The sequence below is a fragment of the Periplaneta americana genome, chromosome 6, assembly GCF_040183065.1.
Source record: "Periplaneta americana isolate PAMFEO1 chromosome 6, P.americana_PAMFEO1_priV1, whole genome shotgun sequence".
NCBI classification, from domain to species: domain Eukaryota; kingdom Metazoa; phylum Arthropoda; class Insecta; order Blattodea; family Blattidae; genus Periplaneta; species Periplaneta americana.
This window is the reverse complement of record NC_091122.1, coordinates 50,597,476-50,614,753: the sequence shown is the minus strand read 5'-3', so window position 1 is coordinate 50,614,753 and position 17,278 is coordinate 50,597,476. Positions and strand designations below refer to the sequence as shown.

Below are 17,278 nucleotides of genomic sequence, written 5' to 3'. Positions count from 1 at the left end.
GTGTGTGTTAAGATATGCTAAAGTTTGTTATTTATATTATTGCACTTGCAGTAGAAGAAAGCACAAAGGAAATCGTGAAGAAAGCTGCAATTGCTGTGGGATCACTAAAGGAAACCGAATTTGATGTGAGATTCAATCCAGATGTGTATTCATCTGGAGTACAGCATGTTGACTTAGATGGCAAACAGCTTACAAAGCAACGCCAGCTCGTTAAGGATGCTGCAGAATTTCTGCTAACAGTTCAAATTCCAGCATTTGTGAGTTTTTTTCACACTATATTATATGTAGATTAGAAGAATAGATTTAACTTGTGTTTTTATTTAATGAAACTTCTTCATAATGGAGAACAAGAACTGGAAAGTATTTCTACAAAAAAAGATACTTGAAGATTTTATTCCATAACTTCATTTCGTACTTTATAATATAGAGTCATTATTTTACCTGGATTCACTCTCAGCAGCGCTGTGGCTGCAGTCATACACTGCTCACCTGCGAACACACCAGTCCCCACACAGTTGGCAGACCAACATGATGCACACACATTGTTATGCATCAAGATAAATTGGACGAATGGACAAGGCTAACTTAGTACAAATTAAAATTGTGAATGTGCCTAACACTGCTTACCTTTTCAAAGAAGTTGTTGAAATGTTCTCCTTGTGCTCCGAGACAGATGCAGCGTCATAACAAATTTTCAAGCACACATTGCAACTCTGCTTGCGAAATGTTGCCTATTTCTTCTCGTATGTTATTTTATCATTCATCTAATGTTCGCGGATTTAATTTATAGACTCTCTGATTCAAAGTGCCCCACAAATAAAAATTCCAAGGTGTTAAGTCTGGTGATCGAGTAGGCCACAACCCTGTACTAACTCATTACTCTTTGTCACCAAAGACACCAGAAATCGCACTTAATGAAGTCCGAGCTGTATGAACTGTAGTCCTGGCTTACTGAAATACACCATACATTCGCTCTTCTTCAGGCAAGTGAGGAAAAACTGTTTCAAATTTATGGATACATACCAGGCAGCATTAATTGTTTCTTGTAAAGTGTATGGTCAATCTTCCTAGTCACACTCACGGCACACCACTCTCCTACCAGGCAGCATTAATTGTTTCTTGTAAAATCTTACCTACCTTAGGATCATTTAACGGACTTTCGTGTATAAGTCTTGGCTTTTGTGTTGCCAGTACTGATTATTTTGACTGTTAACTCAGCCATGCACGTGAAACATGCCTCGTCACTGAAAAACACTAATTACGGGTTTAAATTGCCAATATACATGGACTCAAGAAATCAGATGCAAAACTGTATTCTCCTTTGTGAGTCCCTGTCTTCTAATGCCTGCACTTCTATCGTTCTGTATGGACGAAATTCCAATAATTTTGTCCCTTTGTGTGCTAACCCATAGCTGACTTCTGCTTGCTGAGCTATCTTCAAGAGAGATTCGTGCCTTATTTGTAGCTGACTTCGCATACCATACTTATCGCTACCCATTCATGGGCATCTGAAAGTGAGACCAGGTAAAATGATGGCTCTGGAGTTTAAATTTGTATTGTGATTGAGTCATAGTTTAGGTTTTGGGTATTCTTTTTGTTTCATCATATGAGAGAAACAGATAACGAAATATGTAACAGTCAGTTTGTATATCTGTCATTCTGTCTGTCTCCAATAAAGCGGTAGTTTCCAAAGAGCCACTGATCCGACGCCACATGTGTGAAATTCTGTTGATGCTTGCGGTATATAGAGTTGACTAGTTTTTATAACAGAGTATCATTGCATCGTTTTAAGTCAAGATGGCTGACAATATGGATCTAGCAGTTATTTCTTTGTTAAAACGTGAGACAGATGTAGAGAAAATTCTAATTAATTCTAGTAATAATAATATTAATGTACCTATGTAGCCTAAATTAATTTACCATTTTCAACACCAATGTTTAAATAGTACGACAGGCATACTTTGGGAGTCTGTTTCTATACATTCCATGGTGTCATATACACAGGAATTTGTAATTTTTTTTTATATTTGTCTATCTCTTATGTAGACCACATCTCAACCCTGGCTATTGGCAGCAGGCATCTGTAATGAACATCGAACAAAATACCTCTCATTTGTTAGAACTCAGTAACTGAAAGCTGTAATGGGCTATATGTTATCAGGGCTATGATAAGGGAGCAATTAAAGCTAGTGATGATACAGAGTATAGCTGCGGCAGGTGGGATGGGGTTAATTTCCCCTACAACTTGACATAAGCAGTGGTACAGTTTGTAAATGCAATGTGCATCATGTTTATTATAATTAGTATATTAAGAGAGATGGATTGAAAGAGAAATATGTTCATTTAGAATTGTTTACATTAGATGCAGCACACAGGTCTTGATTAAAAGACGGACTAGACATCCCAACAGATATCTTAAAAGGGATAAACATATTTTAAATGATAATGTTTTTATTATTAACTTCAAACAAAAATATAAAACTGAAACAAACCATACCTTTCAGACTGCTCCACGTTTTCAAGAGAACGTTCATTTACATGTCTCGGAACATTATGAGTAGAAACTTTTATATCGCATAGATTACAGGCACAGTCATCCCCATCAATACGAAATACATCTGCACCGTATTCGGATACATATCTTCTCAATGTATCTGCATGGCTTCTTTTCTGTTTTGGCATGTTTATGTACTAGAACACGTAACTTACCATGGTCTCGGTACGTACTGTATGCTGAAGTTCTTGCAATCGAACTGTATTTACCTGTGGAAGGTGGACGTGTATATGGTTTGATTTCATAAACAAACCACTACACAAGTCGCAATAGTAGCTTTAACTGCTCCCTTTTCATGGCCCTAGTTATTAATTATCAATATCCTGCTGAATATATTAAGAGCGATTGATTGATTTATTTATTTATGATTGGTATCTCCTGTGGAGGTCTAACTATACATACAGTTCGGGGAAAGATTTTGACATGAATTCATTACCAGTTTTCTTGCGAGGACATAATATTCATTGGTAATAACTGGAAAATTGTGATCTTCAGGATTTATTTCGTAGTGTTAATGTGATTATATTATGTGTAAGTAATTTTCGAAAGAATGTTAATTAGAAATTTTTCACAGGTGCGAGATTGCTTGGATCATTCTGCTGCACCAATGGATGGAGTGACTTTGTCTGAAGCACTGCACAATAGAGGTATCAACATTCGTTATCTGGGCAAGATTGCAGACTCATTATCGAAAATCAAACAATTGGAATATCTGTACAACATTGCAGTTGCAGAAATTCTTACCCGAACAGTGAAGCATGTTTTCACTGTTTATATGCAAGTGAGTAAATTTTTATGTCTACACTAGAGTGTCTGTATTCGTTTTAATGGCAGTCTCTTGTTAATTTATGATCTGCACCAGTCATCGTCAACTGGCCTGCATACTAGTTTGGAGCGCTGAGACGTTGGCTGAGTAGGTAGTAGTGTGCAGTGTGTCGAGCCAAGCCATCACAGAAGCCAACTTTCTGACCATAATTTACAATGTCTTCGATTGTGTTCTACACGAGCACTGACACTTAATATTAACCAGTTAGTGAGGGGAGAAACGAATTCAAAGATCCAAGAAAAGCAATGCTAATGATCAGCGAAAATAATTTTTATCATTTGTTATTTACATTGTAATAAAATAATTTAGGCCTACTTCAGTCTCGTAACAGAAACGACAATTTGTTTCATATGTTATACATAATAACAAATAATTGGTTTTGTGATATATTGTGTCAGGTACAAAATACATAATTAATTTTATTTTACTGACGACACTTGAACAAAAGAATAGGATGACATGATTTAAATATTAGTAATGGATTCGATTTGTTCAATATTTTGTAACAGTGAAAATGCATTATAGATCTACATGTTCTCAATTACTTTAATATGAAAAAAAAAAACTATTTACTTTCAAAACCATTACAATACATACTATGTACTATGTAACCAATTGTATTCAATTAGAATTAGAGTCTGGCTGGGCGGAAGAGAAGGCGCACTGGCCTTAGCTCTGCCAGATTAAATAAATAAATTATTATTATTATTATTATTATTATTGTTATTATTATTACATAACGGAAAAATACTTTAAGAACAGTTTTTAATGTAAAATGGGGGTTTCACAACAAATTGAGCGGTTAATGGTTAGAGCACCCAGTGCTTAGAACTGGGGGTACCGGGTTCGATCCCCTGTGCCGGAGCGAATTTTTCTGCATTAATAACCAATAATAACCATAACAAATAATTCTGAAGAACCAAAAATTAATCTTTACGTAAGTGAATAACGTTAAATCGAATATAAGAAAGTACCAGTATTAGTCATGTAATAATTACTGGGACCTTGAAAATTTAACGTTAAATGCGGAAAAACGTTAAATGGAGGTAGCCTTAAATTGGGGTTCTACTGTACCTATTGATGTAGATTATTTTTCGCAGATATTTCCAGTGTTTTGGGTAATATGCATTAAGTAAGTGCTGTGATGTTTAAACTTCGTTCATAATTAGTTTGCATTTTAAAGTACTGTATGTTTTGATTTGACAGAGTACTGAATTGATGAGCCTGTCTGCAGCTGTGAGCCACTTCCTCAATTGTTTCCTCTCACCGTGCCCTGTTTCTCATCCGTACCAAGTTACAGATGAGGTAATGTAATTAATCACCCACAATCATACTTACGGACAATAGTTATTTATGGTACTTGTGAGGTAAGTGTATCTTTATTGCGCGAGTGGAAAGATTTAAGCACGAGGCAATGAAGATCACGCTCGCAAGTACCATACGTAATTTTATCCATGACCATAACAAAAAATTCTGTTTTATAAAAGAAAATATGTTGAAAATAAATCCTCTTATAATCAGATATCATGGCTTGGATTTTAGAATCGATACGTGTACTAGATAGGTCATGATGTAGGAGCCTATGAATATGAAGAATGGTATCTAAAGCATTGGGTAAATAACAAATTATAATTAATCATTTTAATATATTTTTTTTTAATTTTAAACGTTTATTTTCATCTTCTTGAAGTTTCAGCGATTATTTAGAAGCATTCACGGGAATAATGTGATTAAAATAATTTCACATTTTTCTTCTGTAAACTTAAGAGGAATATTAAAACGTAATTAATCATCGTGTCTTTTTAGCTCAGTTGAGTAAGGCATGTTGCTATTAAATCCAACTTCACTGGTTCGAGTCTCCTCACTTCCCAAAAGGTAAAATACATATTAGATATAAATAAAAATAAAAAAATACATATTAGATATGGATATAATGCACAAATTACGACGTAGTGATGGTAGTAGTAGGAGTAGGAGTAGCAGTAGCAGTAGTAGTTTGAGTGTATGGAGATATAAGAAATAGTAATAAGAAGTAGAGATAGTGACATCTAGTACAGCTCGCGCAAAAGATCTGAAAGCCTGGCTGACGTCACAGGAGAAAAGCGGGGGGCAGAGTGCAAACAACAAAAAAAATACGCATTGATCTCTTACCTTGAGATGCTAGTCGGAGTCTTCTCTTCAAGCTCTGCTATCCTTTCCATTTCATCGTCATAGCTGAAATCGCCATCATCATTGTCTTCATCGCTGATGCTACCAAGATTTATGATAATTGTGTCTCTGACGTCATCAAACTGTACTTCCCGGTCCATAAAATCTTGTTCTATTTTTGTAACATTTTCACAAAGAAGACGCCAATTGAGTTCAGTCATACTGTTAAATTTCTGCTCTTTCTGAATTTAATTTACAATCTATGTTTCTGGAAGCAACTCATTCCTTCACTATCGACCAAATGTTCTCGATCGGGCTTAAATCGGTGTGATAAGGGGAAAGTCTAATTGGGATATGCCTGGCACTTTCAAGAATTTCCGTAACAATAGGTCTAATTGCAACTTGTAAACACTTAAACTAACTGTATATACACAATTGAAAACACAAACACACATACACACACACACACACACACACACGCATTCTAACTATATATATATATATATATATATATACGATGTAAATAACTTTATATAATCTATATACACAATTTAAATACTAATACCATATATACACTCACGCACTTTACACGATTTTTATGGTACAGTATTACACACACTTAAAAATGCTACAACTGAATACTTCTGTAACATAATACAAGGAGACTATTACAAGCGCATATTATAGCAAGCAAGCGACTGACTGAGAAAGAGAGAAATGTTTTGCAAGTAGAATATACGCCTGAAAGAAACCGTTATCTACCGTCCAAATTTCAACGGTCTCGAAGCTTTCAAATCTTTCGCACGAGCTGTAACTAATATATTAACTTCTTGAGTAATAGTTTAATGGAAAAGTGGTATATGTGCGGTCTCTGGTACTAGGAAAATATTAATGAACTCTGAGGTAAAGTTTATTTCACTAGTGGAATAAAGTAATGTTGAATAAAAGCCTACTTTACAAACGCAAAAGTATTTAGTTATGGTCATGGATAAAATACAGTTTTTATTAATTTACATTTGTAAACAGCTTATTCTATATCGGAGATTACACTCATAGTTTACATACACATAGCAGTTAACTCTCCAGTCAACCAATTCGTCATACCAGTCTTTGATAGCATAAAGAACTATCAAGATATAATGGCGTCGTATAATGTAATTTATTACTACAAATCAGTGGTGCATATTTCTTAGGAATTGAGATATACAGAAATTTATGAATGTAAATTTTTCTTTCTATTAAAACTGAAGTTTGTTAAATGAAAAGTGGAAAACATTGTGAAAAATGTACAAAAGAAAAAGAAGAAAGATGTCTCTTTTTTGTGGGTATAATTTGCAAATGATTTGTGTTCTTTTGTAACACTCTGTCTGCATTATTTACAGCTTCAAAGTAAAACATCAAAACGCCGTAGCAAACGCAAAGGACGAGCAAATCCTCTTTTGAAGGATGCTGATAGTATGGAATGGGCAAACCTCACTCCGAAATCACTTTGGGCCCAAATAAAGATAGAACTTAAGAGCTACTATGACTGGGATCTTCAGGCTGATTCCCTTGAAGTTATGGCAGAACAGTTCTCTCTACAAAAGATCTCACTACTCAGGTAAATGCACATCAATGGGGTATGGCACTCTAAATAAGGAAGAAGGCAAAATATCTGTTACCATATATACTTTATTTATGAATGTGTACTAATTTTTGTAATTAACTTTCCATTATCCAGGTCCTTCTGCATCAAGACTGGCGTTCAAATTCTACTAAGAGAATACTCATTTGATTCCAAAAACCGACTCACATTCTTTGAAGAAGACATTATCAATATCTTCCCTGTGGTGAAGCATATCAATCCTAGGGTACGATGAGTTGTTCATAATTTACTTTCATTTAAGTTTGTGATTCCAAATATTTGTCACAATGAAATTTAATTAATTTATTAGTAGTTAACTTTTAAGTTTTTGTGCTTACTACTTCGATTAAAAAAGGACAATTTTGAAATGCATGTAAATGAAAAAACTATTCAAACCTTGATGTATAAAATTATATAAGATGTAACAGAATATGTTTTTCAAACTGTAAATGATTATTGATTATAGAGGAGCCAAATATAAATAACGTAATCATAAGCATATACAGTAGGTATTCAGAAACGTCTCCTTCATACTGAAACTGATGGTTACTTGGGACAGGTTGTTATTACTAATGCAGTGTTAATGTAAACAGTCCAAAAGTCACTGGCATGCCCACTATTTGGTATCCAGCAGACCTTAGACAATTCAGTTTATACAAATCCATGCTACTATTCTGGAAGACTCCATAATTTTACGCCTTTTGTTGAGCACGTGGAAACAGAAAGCAAGATTTCGTAAAATTTTCTGAAGACTGGTTTCTTTGTATGAAAATTGGCACTTTTTTTGGTAGTTCGGTTAGTAATTCAGCCACAGTTGGCGATTGTCCCTTCTTAAAAAAATTGTGAACTTCCCTACGAACTATATCGTAAGTAAAATTATCGATTTTTCTAAATTTCTGCATTTTGTTGTGCTTCTTCAGAGGTGTTTTAGGCCCTCTTCATACTATTTTACTGACACTTTGTCTACTCAGTCCTACTGCCTGTAAAGTTTCAGCTATTGGTCTCTTTTTTTGGCAGAGAATTTTTAATATATTCATGTACGTTGCATATAATTTGCTGAGACTGTTTGTTCAATACACCTGTGATCTGCCTGCTACTAGAGCTCTGTTCACTGACACATTCACTGGCACTAAGAGCATTATTATTATTATTATTATTATTATTATTATTATTATTATTATTATTATTATTATTATTATTATTATTATTATTATTTGAAACATTAACACTACTTGACATTCTTTTGAGAAGATTAACTCCATATTTAGATGAAATTATTGGGGATCATCAGTGTGGTTTTAGGTGTAATAGATCAACTATTGACCAGATATTTTGTATTCGACAGATAATGGAGAAAAAATGGGAGTATAAGGATACAGTGCATCAGTTATTCATAGATTTCAAAAAGGCATATGACTCGGTTAAGAGAGAAGTTTTATATGATATTCTTATTGAATTTGGTATTCCCAAGAAACTAGTTCGATTAATGAAAAAATGTGTCTCAGTGAAACGTACAGCAGAGTTCGTATAGGTCAGTTTCTGTCAGATGCGTGTCCAATTCACTGTGGGCTAAAGCAAGGAGATGCACTATCACCTTTACTTTTTAAATTTGCTCTAGAGTATGCCATTAGGAAAGTCCAGGATAACAGAGAGGGTTTGGAATTGAACGGGTTACATCAGCTGCTTGTCTATGCAGATGACTTGAAAATGTTAGGAGAAAATTCACAAACGAGTAGGGAAAACACGGGAATTTTACTGGAAGCAAGTAAAGAGATAGGTTTGGAAGTAAATTCCGAAAAGACAAAGTATATGATTATGACTCATGACGGGAATATTGTACGAAATGGCAATATAAAAATTGGAAATTTATCTTTTGAAGAGGTGGAGAAGTTCAAATATCTTGAAGCAACAGTAACAAATATAAATGATACTCGGGAGGAAATTAAACACAGAATAAATATGGGAAATGCCTGTTATTATTCGGTTGAGAAGCTTTTATCATCCAGTCTGCTGTCAAAAAATCTGAAAGTTAGAATTTATAAAACAGTTATATTACCGGTTGTTCTTTATGGTTGTGAAACTTGGACTCTCACTTTGAGAGAGGAACATAGGTTAAAGGTGTTTGAGAATAAGGTGCTTAGGAAAATATTTGGGACTAAGAGGGATGAAGTTACAGGAGAATGGAGAAAGTTAGACAACACAGAACTGCATGCATTGTATTCTTCACCTGACATAATTAGGAACATTAAATCCAGACGTTTGAGATGGGCAGGGCATGTAGCACGTATGGGCGAATCCAGAAATGCATATAGAGTGTTAGTTGGGAGGCCGGAGGGAAAAAGACCTTTAGGGAGCCGAGACGTAGATGGGAAGATAATATTAAAATGGATTTGAGGGAGGTGGGATATGATGATAGAGAATGGATTAATCATGCTCAGGATAGGGACCGATGGCGGGCTTATGTGAGGGTGGCAATGAACCTCCGGGTTCATTGAAAGCCAGTAAGTAAGTAAGTAACACTACTTGACGCACTATTTATTTCCCATGGTCTCCACATGTTCGCATTTCACATCGGGACATTAGTCATTCATGTAAAACCTGGAGCAAACTAATGATTTACTTCGCAAGACATTGCAACCTCGGTTTTAGTCCACGTGGATTAGACAAGTAGGTGTCATTTTATAATGGAAGCACCTTATTGGTTGCAACAGTGAAATTGAGGTGAGTGATTGGAGCAGCGACACAAGAAATTGAAAACAATAATACAATTAAATTTCAAAGACCTGCCAAATGTTATGCACGAGGTCGCTCAAAGACCTGCCGAATGTTAAGGATGAGACAGATTTTATAATAATGTGAGAAATAAAATAAACAACTTTTAATACAAGCCATTTCATAATATTTAATATGTTTACTTTCCAGGCTACTGATGCCTACAACTTCTATACAACTGGACAGACCAAGATACAGCAGGGTTATCTTAAGGAAGGTTATGAACTTATTAGTGAAGCACTCAATTTGTTGAACAATGTATATGGTGCTATGCATCCAGAGATTGCCCAGTGTCTAAGAATGTTAGCGAGGTTAAATTATATCATGGGTGAGCATGCGGAGGCTATGGCATATCAACAGAAAGCTGTGCTTATGTCAGAACGAGTCAATGGAATCGATCACCCTTACACCATTACAGAATATGTAAGTAACTAAACCATGTTGATTGGTTGATTGTTGTGTTAAGTTACACTTGACATCAAATTCTTATTGCATAGTATAGTTAAATATATTGCATAGTATAGTTTTGTTTCTTGAATCTTAATAATCATTTGTTTGCATCAACTTTACAATTGTGGCTAATGAGAATAAGGTAACATTTTCATAAATTTGAATGTATAAGTTATTTTCTATTCAATTGTTACGTAAAGTATAAAGAGATATTATTGTAATGCTATGAAGATAAATTTAAAATCTCTTATGGAAATAAGCTTTTCTTGTGCCCATTAAAGCAAGAAATTCGTCTCTATGTAGTAGTTAACTGTTGTTGGGCAAGTTTTCATATTCATATACTATTCAACTCATCCAGGAATTATATACATGAAATATAATTGGTTTTAGTTAAAAAAAATAGCTATACTCTGTTTTTTATACAGAGGGAAGCCTTCTGGTGAAATTCAAATGGTCCGACCATCTCCACTTCGAGGTGGGGCAACTGTGTAGGACATTTCAGAACTAAGTTGACAAAAACAAATTCAACTAAAGGAATATATGAACGCAAAATGCAAAACTGCACTAAAAATATTATAGATCTTCCTAATTCCAAAACATGACTAAGGGAAATTGATTGTCTTCTGTGCCCTATATTGTTATATTTGCTCTGGAAACACATATAAACACGGCATACGACTTAGTTGGTATCAGAGTACGTAATGTTCTCCAACACCTATTAAATAGAAAGTAGCCACTAACCACACCAACACCAGAATACCAATCACAATATCCATCATCTTATAAATGAATGTTTAAAAACTGACTTAACTAGGTTACAAGCAGCCTAGACTGAGGCAGGATAACAAAGAACGTTAACATGTTCTAGGAATCGATTGTGCTGGTGCTTTGCATGTTTTGTGTTACGAAATACATCTTTTCAATGAAAATTATATTCACAAAGCTATTGGTATTGAACCATGTAAAGGTACGGTCACACGTTGCTACTTTTGCAGCGCTGCAGTACAAAAAACTGCACAACTCTCGTACTGCGACGTGTGAACAACGGTGCAACCCAAAAAGTAGCAGCTGCCGAACCTGCTGCTCGCTACTTTTCCATGCTGCGCGCAGCTTAAAAGTAGCGACGTGTGAACAGGGTTCTCAGGGTTGCAGCCACAGCATTTTTGATATCGGTTTTGTTGAAACTTTTGCTGCGCTTGCAACCAGTGTTGCCACCCAAATGTGCCAATGATACTTTTATTATTTGGATATATTTTAATGTTAAATGTATTGAAAATAAATTATTTGTAACAATTATTAAATACACAACACAGTCTGAGCATAATTGCTGACGATATAATTCATTTTTTAAATTTGCGTACCGTAGTTCCAAACAGGAGGGTTGCCAACATTGATTATGTGAATGTACTGTTGGTTATCATTTAAGTATATAGGCGTTTTTAAAAGCTTTATTGTAAAAATTATGTCAATTTCTGAATACTAGATAAGACAGAAAAGCAAAAAATAGATAAGGAAGCTTTCGCATGAGTTTCTTAATAATGCGAACATAACCACAAAATGTATATTGAGAAGTCAACACAGAGATGGAAACCTGCAGCATGACTGCGGCTGCAAAAGTAGCGCCTTGTGTGTGAACAGACTCGCAACCTCCAGTTGCAACTTTTGCAGCACTCGGGTTGCGCAGCACGAAAAGTAGCGTGCAGCGCAGCTGCAATACAAAAGTTGTGCTGCAAAAGTAGCGATGTGTGACCATACCTTTATTGAAATAAGCGTTTCTTGTGCCCATTAAGGCAAGAAATCCATCTCTATATAGTAGTTAACTGCTATTGGGCAAGTTTTCATATTCATATAGTATTCAACTCATCCAGGAATTATACACATGAAATATAATTGGGTTTAGTTAAAAAAATAGCTATACTCTGTTTTTTATACAGAGGAAAGCCTTCTGCTGAAATTCAAATGGTCTGACCATCTCCACTTCGAGGTGTGGCAACTGTGTAGGACATTTCAGAACTAAGTTGATAAAAACAAATTCAACTAAAGGAATATATGAACGCAAAATGCAAAACTGCACTAAAAATAATTTCATCTAAAAATATTATAGATCTTCCTAATTCCAAAACATGACTAAGGGAAATTGATTGTCTTCTGTGCCCTATATTGTTATATTCGCTCTGGAAACACATATAAACACGGCATACGACTTAGTTGGTATCAGAGTACGTAATGTTCTCCAACACCTATTAAATAGAAAGTAGCCACTAACCACACCAACACCAGAATACCAATCACAATATCCATCATCTTATAAATGAATGTTTAAAAACTGACTTAACTAGGTTACAAGCAGCCTAGACTGAGGCAGGATAACAAAGAATGTTAACATGTTCTAGGAATCGATTGTGCTTGTGCTTGTGTTACGAAATACTTCTTTTCAATGAAAATTATATTAACAGAGTTATTGGTATTCAACCATGTTAGTATAATTGATGATAAAACAGTAATGACGGAAATATTTATTATTGTACGAAGTAACTTACATCTTTTAAAAGCAGAGAGTATTAACAAAGTGAATGGTATTAAATTGTATTAATATAATTTATTGATGATGAAACAGTAAGGACGGAAATATTTATTGTTAAAAAACTGATATTTTATGTTTGCAGACACACCTGGCATTGTACTGCTTTGCCAACAATCAAGTTAGCACAGCACTGAAGCTGTTATATAGAGCACGGTATCTTGCACTTCTGGTCTGTGGAGAGAATCATCCAGAAATAGCATTGCTTGATGTAAGTTTTTACCCTTAGGTACTTGCATGTTCAAACTAATGCAGTATTCATAATTTGTTCCTATCTGTTATTCCGTTTTGCAGTCATAGGCATTGTTCTATTAAACACCAGATTCATGTATAAAAATGAGATTTTTCTTATTATGTTAATCTGTTACACACAAGTCCACACCTGTGGAGTAACAGTTAGCGCTTCTGGCTGTGAAACCAGGTGGCCCGGGTTCGATTCCCAGTCAGGGCAAGTTACCTGGTGAGGTTTTTTCCGGGGTTTTCACTCAACCCAATACGAGCAAATACTGGGTAACTTTCGGTGCTGGACCCCGGACTCATTTCACCGGCATTATCACTTTCATCTCATTCAGATGCTAAATAACCTGAGATGTTGATAAAGTGTCGTAAAATAACCTGTTACACACAACTTCATTACTACCTTCTTATAAGCTGTTTGAATATGTAATTGTGATATCGATTGAAGTAAGTCACGGAGTATAAGACTTTATTTGGAGAAAGTGTATGTATTATGAAGAAGAACATTGTACTGTTGGGTGAATGACACAAAGTCAGATACCTGTCACTGGATAAAAAAACATTGTACTGTTCACTCAACAGGGATATATTTAGTAATTTGGAGACCTGTGGCTGCATGGTAGTAAATGCAGCAAAGAACAAAGTGATGCAAATACAGTAAAATCCCTCGTAACCGGCACTCAAATAACTAGCAGTACCAAAACAACTGCACTTTTGGCTGGGCCCCAAAAAAAAGTTTAAATATGCCACATTCTCATTCTGAGCCATCAGTTTTGCCACATTAGGAAGTTAGCACGAACTTTCGTTTTCAGTTAATATTCGAACCTAAAATTAGTGTATTAATTTTGTGTTTTGTGATGTATTTTAATAAGAAAATCCACACAGTTTTTTTTGTTTATTTAGTTATTTTTGGGCTGTCAGTGTTGTCACATTAGGAAGTGCGCACAAACTTTCGTTTTCAGTTAATATTCGAATCTAAAATAATTAGTGTATTAATTTTGTGTTGTGTGATGTGTTTTAATAAAGAAAATCCACACAGTTTTTATGTTTATTTAGTTATGTTCGGGCTTCAGTGTTGCCACATTAGGAAGTGCACACGAACTTTCGTTTTCAGTTAATATTCGAATCTAAAATTAGTGTATTAATTTTGTGTTGTGTGATGTGTTTTAATAAAGAAAGTCCACACAGTTTTTATGTTTATTTAGTTATGTTCGGGCTGTCAGTGTTGTCACATTAGGAAGTGCACACGAACTTTCGTTTTCAGTTAATATTCGAATCTAAAATTAGTGTATTAATTTTGTGTTGTGTGATGTGTTTCAATAAAGAAAATCCACACAGTTTTTATGTTTATTTAGTTGTGTTCAGGCTGTCAGTTTTGCCACATTAGGAAGTTTGCACGAACTTTCGTTTTCAGTTAATATTCGAATTAGTGTATTAATTTTATGTTTTGTGATGTGTTTTAATAAAGAAAATCCACACACTTGGCAACTTCTCTTACACTTTGTGCATCTTTCATTTTCAGAGCAACATCAGTTTGATTCTTCATGCAGTTGGAGAGTATGAACTTTCTTTACGGTTCTTAGAAAAGGCTTTAGCATTGAATATTCGTTACTATGGTGCTAAATCTTTGAAAGTAGCAGTAAGCTTCCACCTTGTGGCAAGAACACAGAGCTGCATGGGTGACTTCCGTTCAGCACTGAACAACGAGAAGGAAACATATGCTATATACAAACAGCAGGTAAAATATTAAGTATAATTTTTGCGTGAGGGTGTTGTTACACAGAAATATGTATTCAATATACAGTAAAACCCTGATAAGATGCTGTTCAAGGGACCAGGTGTAAAACGCGTATTAGGTGGGTATACTAATTTTGACTTATATACAGTATCTATTAGCATTTTTCTTTATTGAAATACATGATTCATGAAAGGTAATACAGTATTACTCCATTATGTAATTATTGTACTGTAAGTCAAAGACATTTACAATATGTAATGTACTTAATTCTTTCGAAAAAAAAAAATTCCATTTATAATTGTTTGCTGTGTGTGTGTTCTGCAAGTTCTCATGTTTACCACACTTCAGTTTCTGCGATTACATCCTCCCGACGTCGCAGCTGTAGTGATTGAGTCGCGATTTTTTATTATCGTTCTTAATGTCGATGATGGGATTCCTAATGCATCAGAGAGTTGTTTCTGAGTAAGAGTACTGTTCTCATCGTACTTTGGTAATATTTCCAATTTTTCCCACACAGAAAGGGCTTTTCGTTTAACACTCATTGTAATCACATTGACAGACACTTCAATACACAAAAGGACAACAAACTGCCCAGCAAAAATTTCCAGAATTTTATTACGGCCGAGTGAGGAATGTTGTTTGAGAGAGAAGGTTAGCAAGAGGGTGGGGTATTGTAACTGTATGTAGGCTTTAACCGCGCAGGTAAAGAGTCGAATAAGAGACCGTAACAAGAGGGTGGGGTATACTAAGGTATGAAGTATGGAGGTTTAAATGCGCAGGTAAAGGATCGAATACCAATACTTTTCAGGCTAATGGCACTAGTGAGTTCAATGTTTCATTGCTGTTACAGTACATTGCTGAAAATTACATTGAAAATATTCCACAAAAAGAGCATATTATGCGGGACTTGAGTGCAACAAATGGGGTATTTTATAAAGGCGTTATATATGAAATGTGCACGGACCGAACAAAAAAAGCGTATTACACGGGATAGCGTAATAAGCGGGCGCATCTTATCGAGGTTTTACTGTACCTAAAATTGGTGATCCAAAAGTTCAGCTATAATTTTTCCCGTCATTTGTGAAGGAAAGTGTATCTTGTAGCTCACTGAGTGGATATGTAGATATTCATCATTACAAGATATGTAAACATTCAAATATTGAACTTAAGCTTGGAGACTTTAACCATACCAAATACAACTTGCAGTACACGTTTATTTTTGTTATAAACTAGCCATACTTGTGCGCTTCACTGCACTTGCTAGAAATAAATATAAAGAATTACATAATTAAAATAAGACATTACTACTACTACTACCACCATTGCTACCACTATTACTACTACTACTACTACTACTACTACTGTTGCTACCACTACCACTGTTACTACTGCTGCTCTGCTGCCTGATTGGATGTTATAGACCAGTGGTCGTCAGCACTCGCTGAAATGTGCAAAGGGTAAGCGATGCCGTCCTGTGTGCCCCGTCGTACAGCAGGAAGAGGTAGAGAGCATACCCGCTAGCAGCTACGAGTGCACCATGGTGCACTGTGTTTTCTGCGGTTAAGAGACGCTAGCCCCAGGGTGCTCTGTGCTGACGACCCTTGCTATAGACCATCTACATACTTAGACTTCAACAAACAAAATTTGATAACACAATCTCAAGGGAAAAAATGGAACTCTCTGCATCATAATCCACAGTTAATTTCCGATTTACCACGAAAATCGTCTGTAGCTGCATTTAGATTGGCAACAGGTCATGATTGTTTGGCCAAACACCTGCATAGAATTGGAATATATCAGGCCCCTAACTGCCCATTGTGCAACTCAAACCAAGAAATGGATTCGGAACACCTCAAAATCTGTGCTTCAGTGGCTGACCATGATAATATCTTTGAAAAATATTGGAGTGCAAGAGGTCAAATGACTTTATTGTCAAACGCCTGGCATTAGAAAACAATAACAACACTATCCCCTCTCGAAAAACTGAAAAACCAGGAAATAAAATTGTCAGTGCTTTTGCAGATAAGTAGGTAAAAGGGAAAAGGTAAGTTATTCATAAGTAGTTACCAGAAAAAATATCATTGAGCATAACCATTGGCACACCTAGAAATATGGTTAGGGGTTGGGGGTGCTGTTCATAATCAGTTTCATAGAGCAACATTGAAGTTGTATAGCTGTTTCCTTACATGTAGTGTTTGAGAAGTACAGACTGCGTCACTGAGGTGTGATTGGCTGGTGAGAACTGTTGGAGCTACCGGACACACTCCAAATAAAAGTTACAGAACTTCGCACATAATGAAAAGTTCGACTTTTTAGAAAAGCATGTTGTAAAAAGCCCATTCACATAC

General features: G+C 35.3%; 1 protein-coding gene across 3 annotated transcripts in view; it reads left to right on the top strand.

Annotated features, from left to right (window-relative positions):
• clu (clustered mitochondria protein homolog) overlaps window positions 1-17,278 on the top strand; it is a 238,153-nt gene that overhangs the window by 210,251 nt on the left and 10,624 nt on the right. For all 3 annotated transcript variants that reach the window (XM_069828090.1, XM_069828091.1, XM_069828092.1), the window contains exons 13-20: window positions 52-257; window positions 3,129-3,335; window positions 4,587-4,685; window positions 6,911-7,128; window positions 7,249-7,378; window positions 10,075-10,347; window positions 13,041-13,166; window positions 14,715-14,930. In XM_069828090.1, the coding sequence (XP_069684191.1) occupies window positions 52-257; window positions 3,129-3,335; window positions 4,587-4,685; window positions 6,911-7,128; window positions 7,249-7,378; window positions 10,075-10,347; window positions 13,041-13,166; window positions 14,715-14,930 (1,475 nt within the window). The remainder of the gene's footprint in view (window positions 1-51; window positions 258-3,128; window positions 3,336-4,586; window positions 4,686-6,910; window positions 7,129-7,248; window positions 7,379-10,074; window positions 10,348-13,040; window positions 13,167-14,714; window positions 14,931-17,278) is intronic.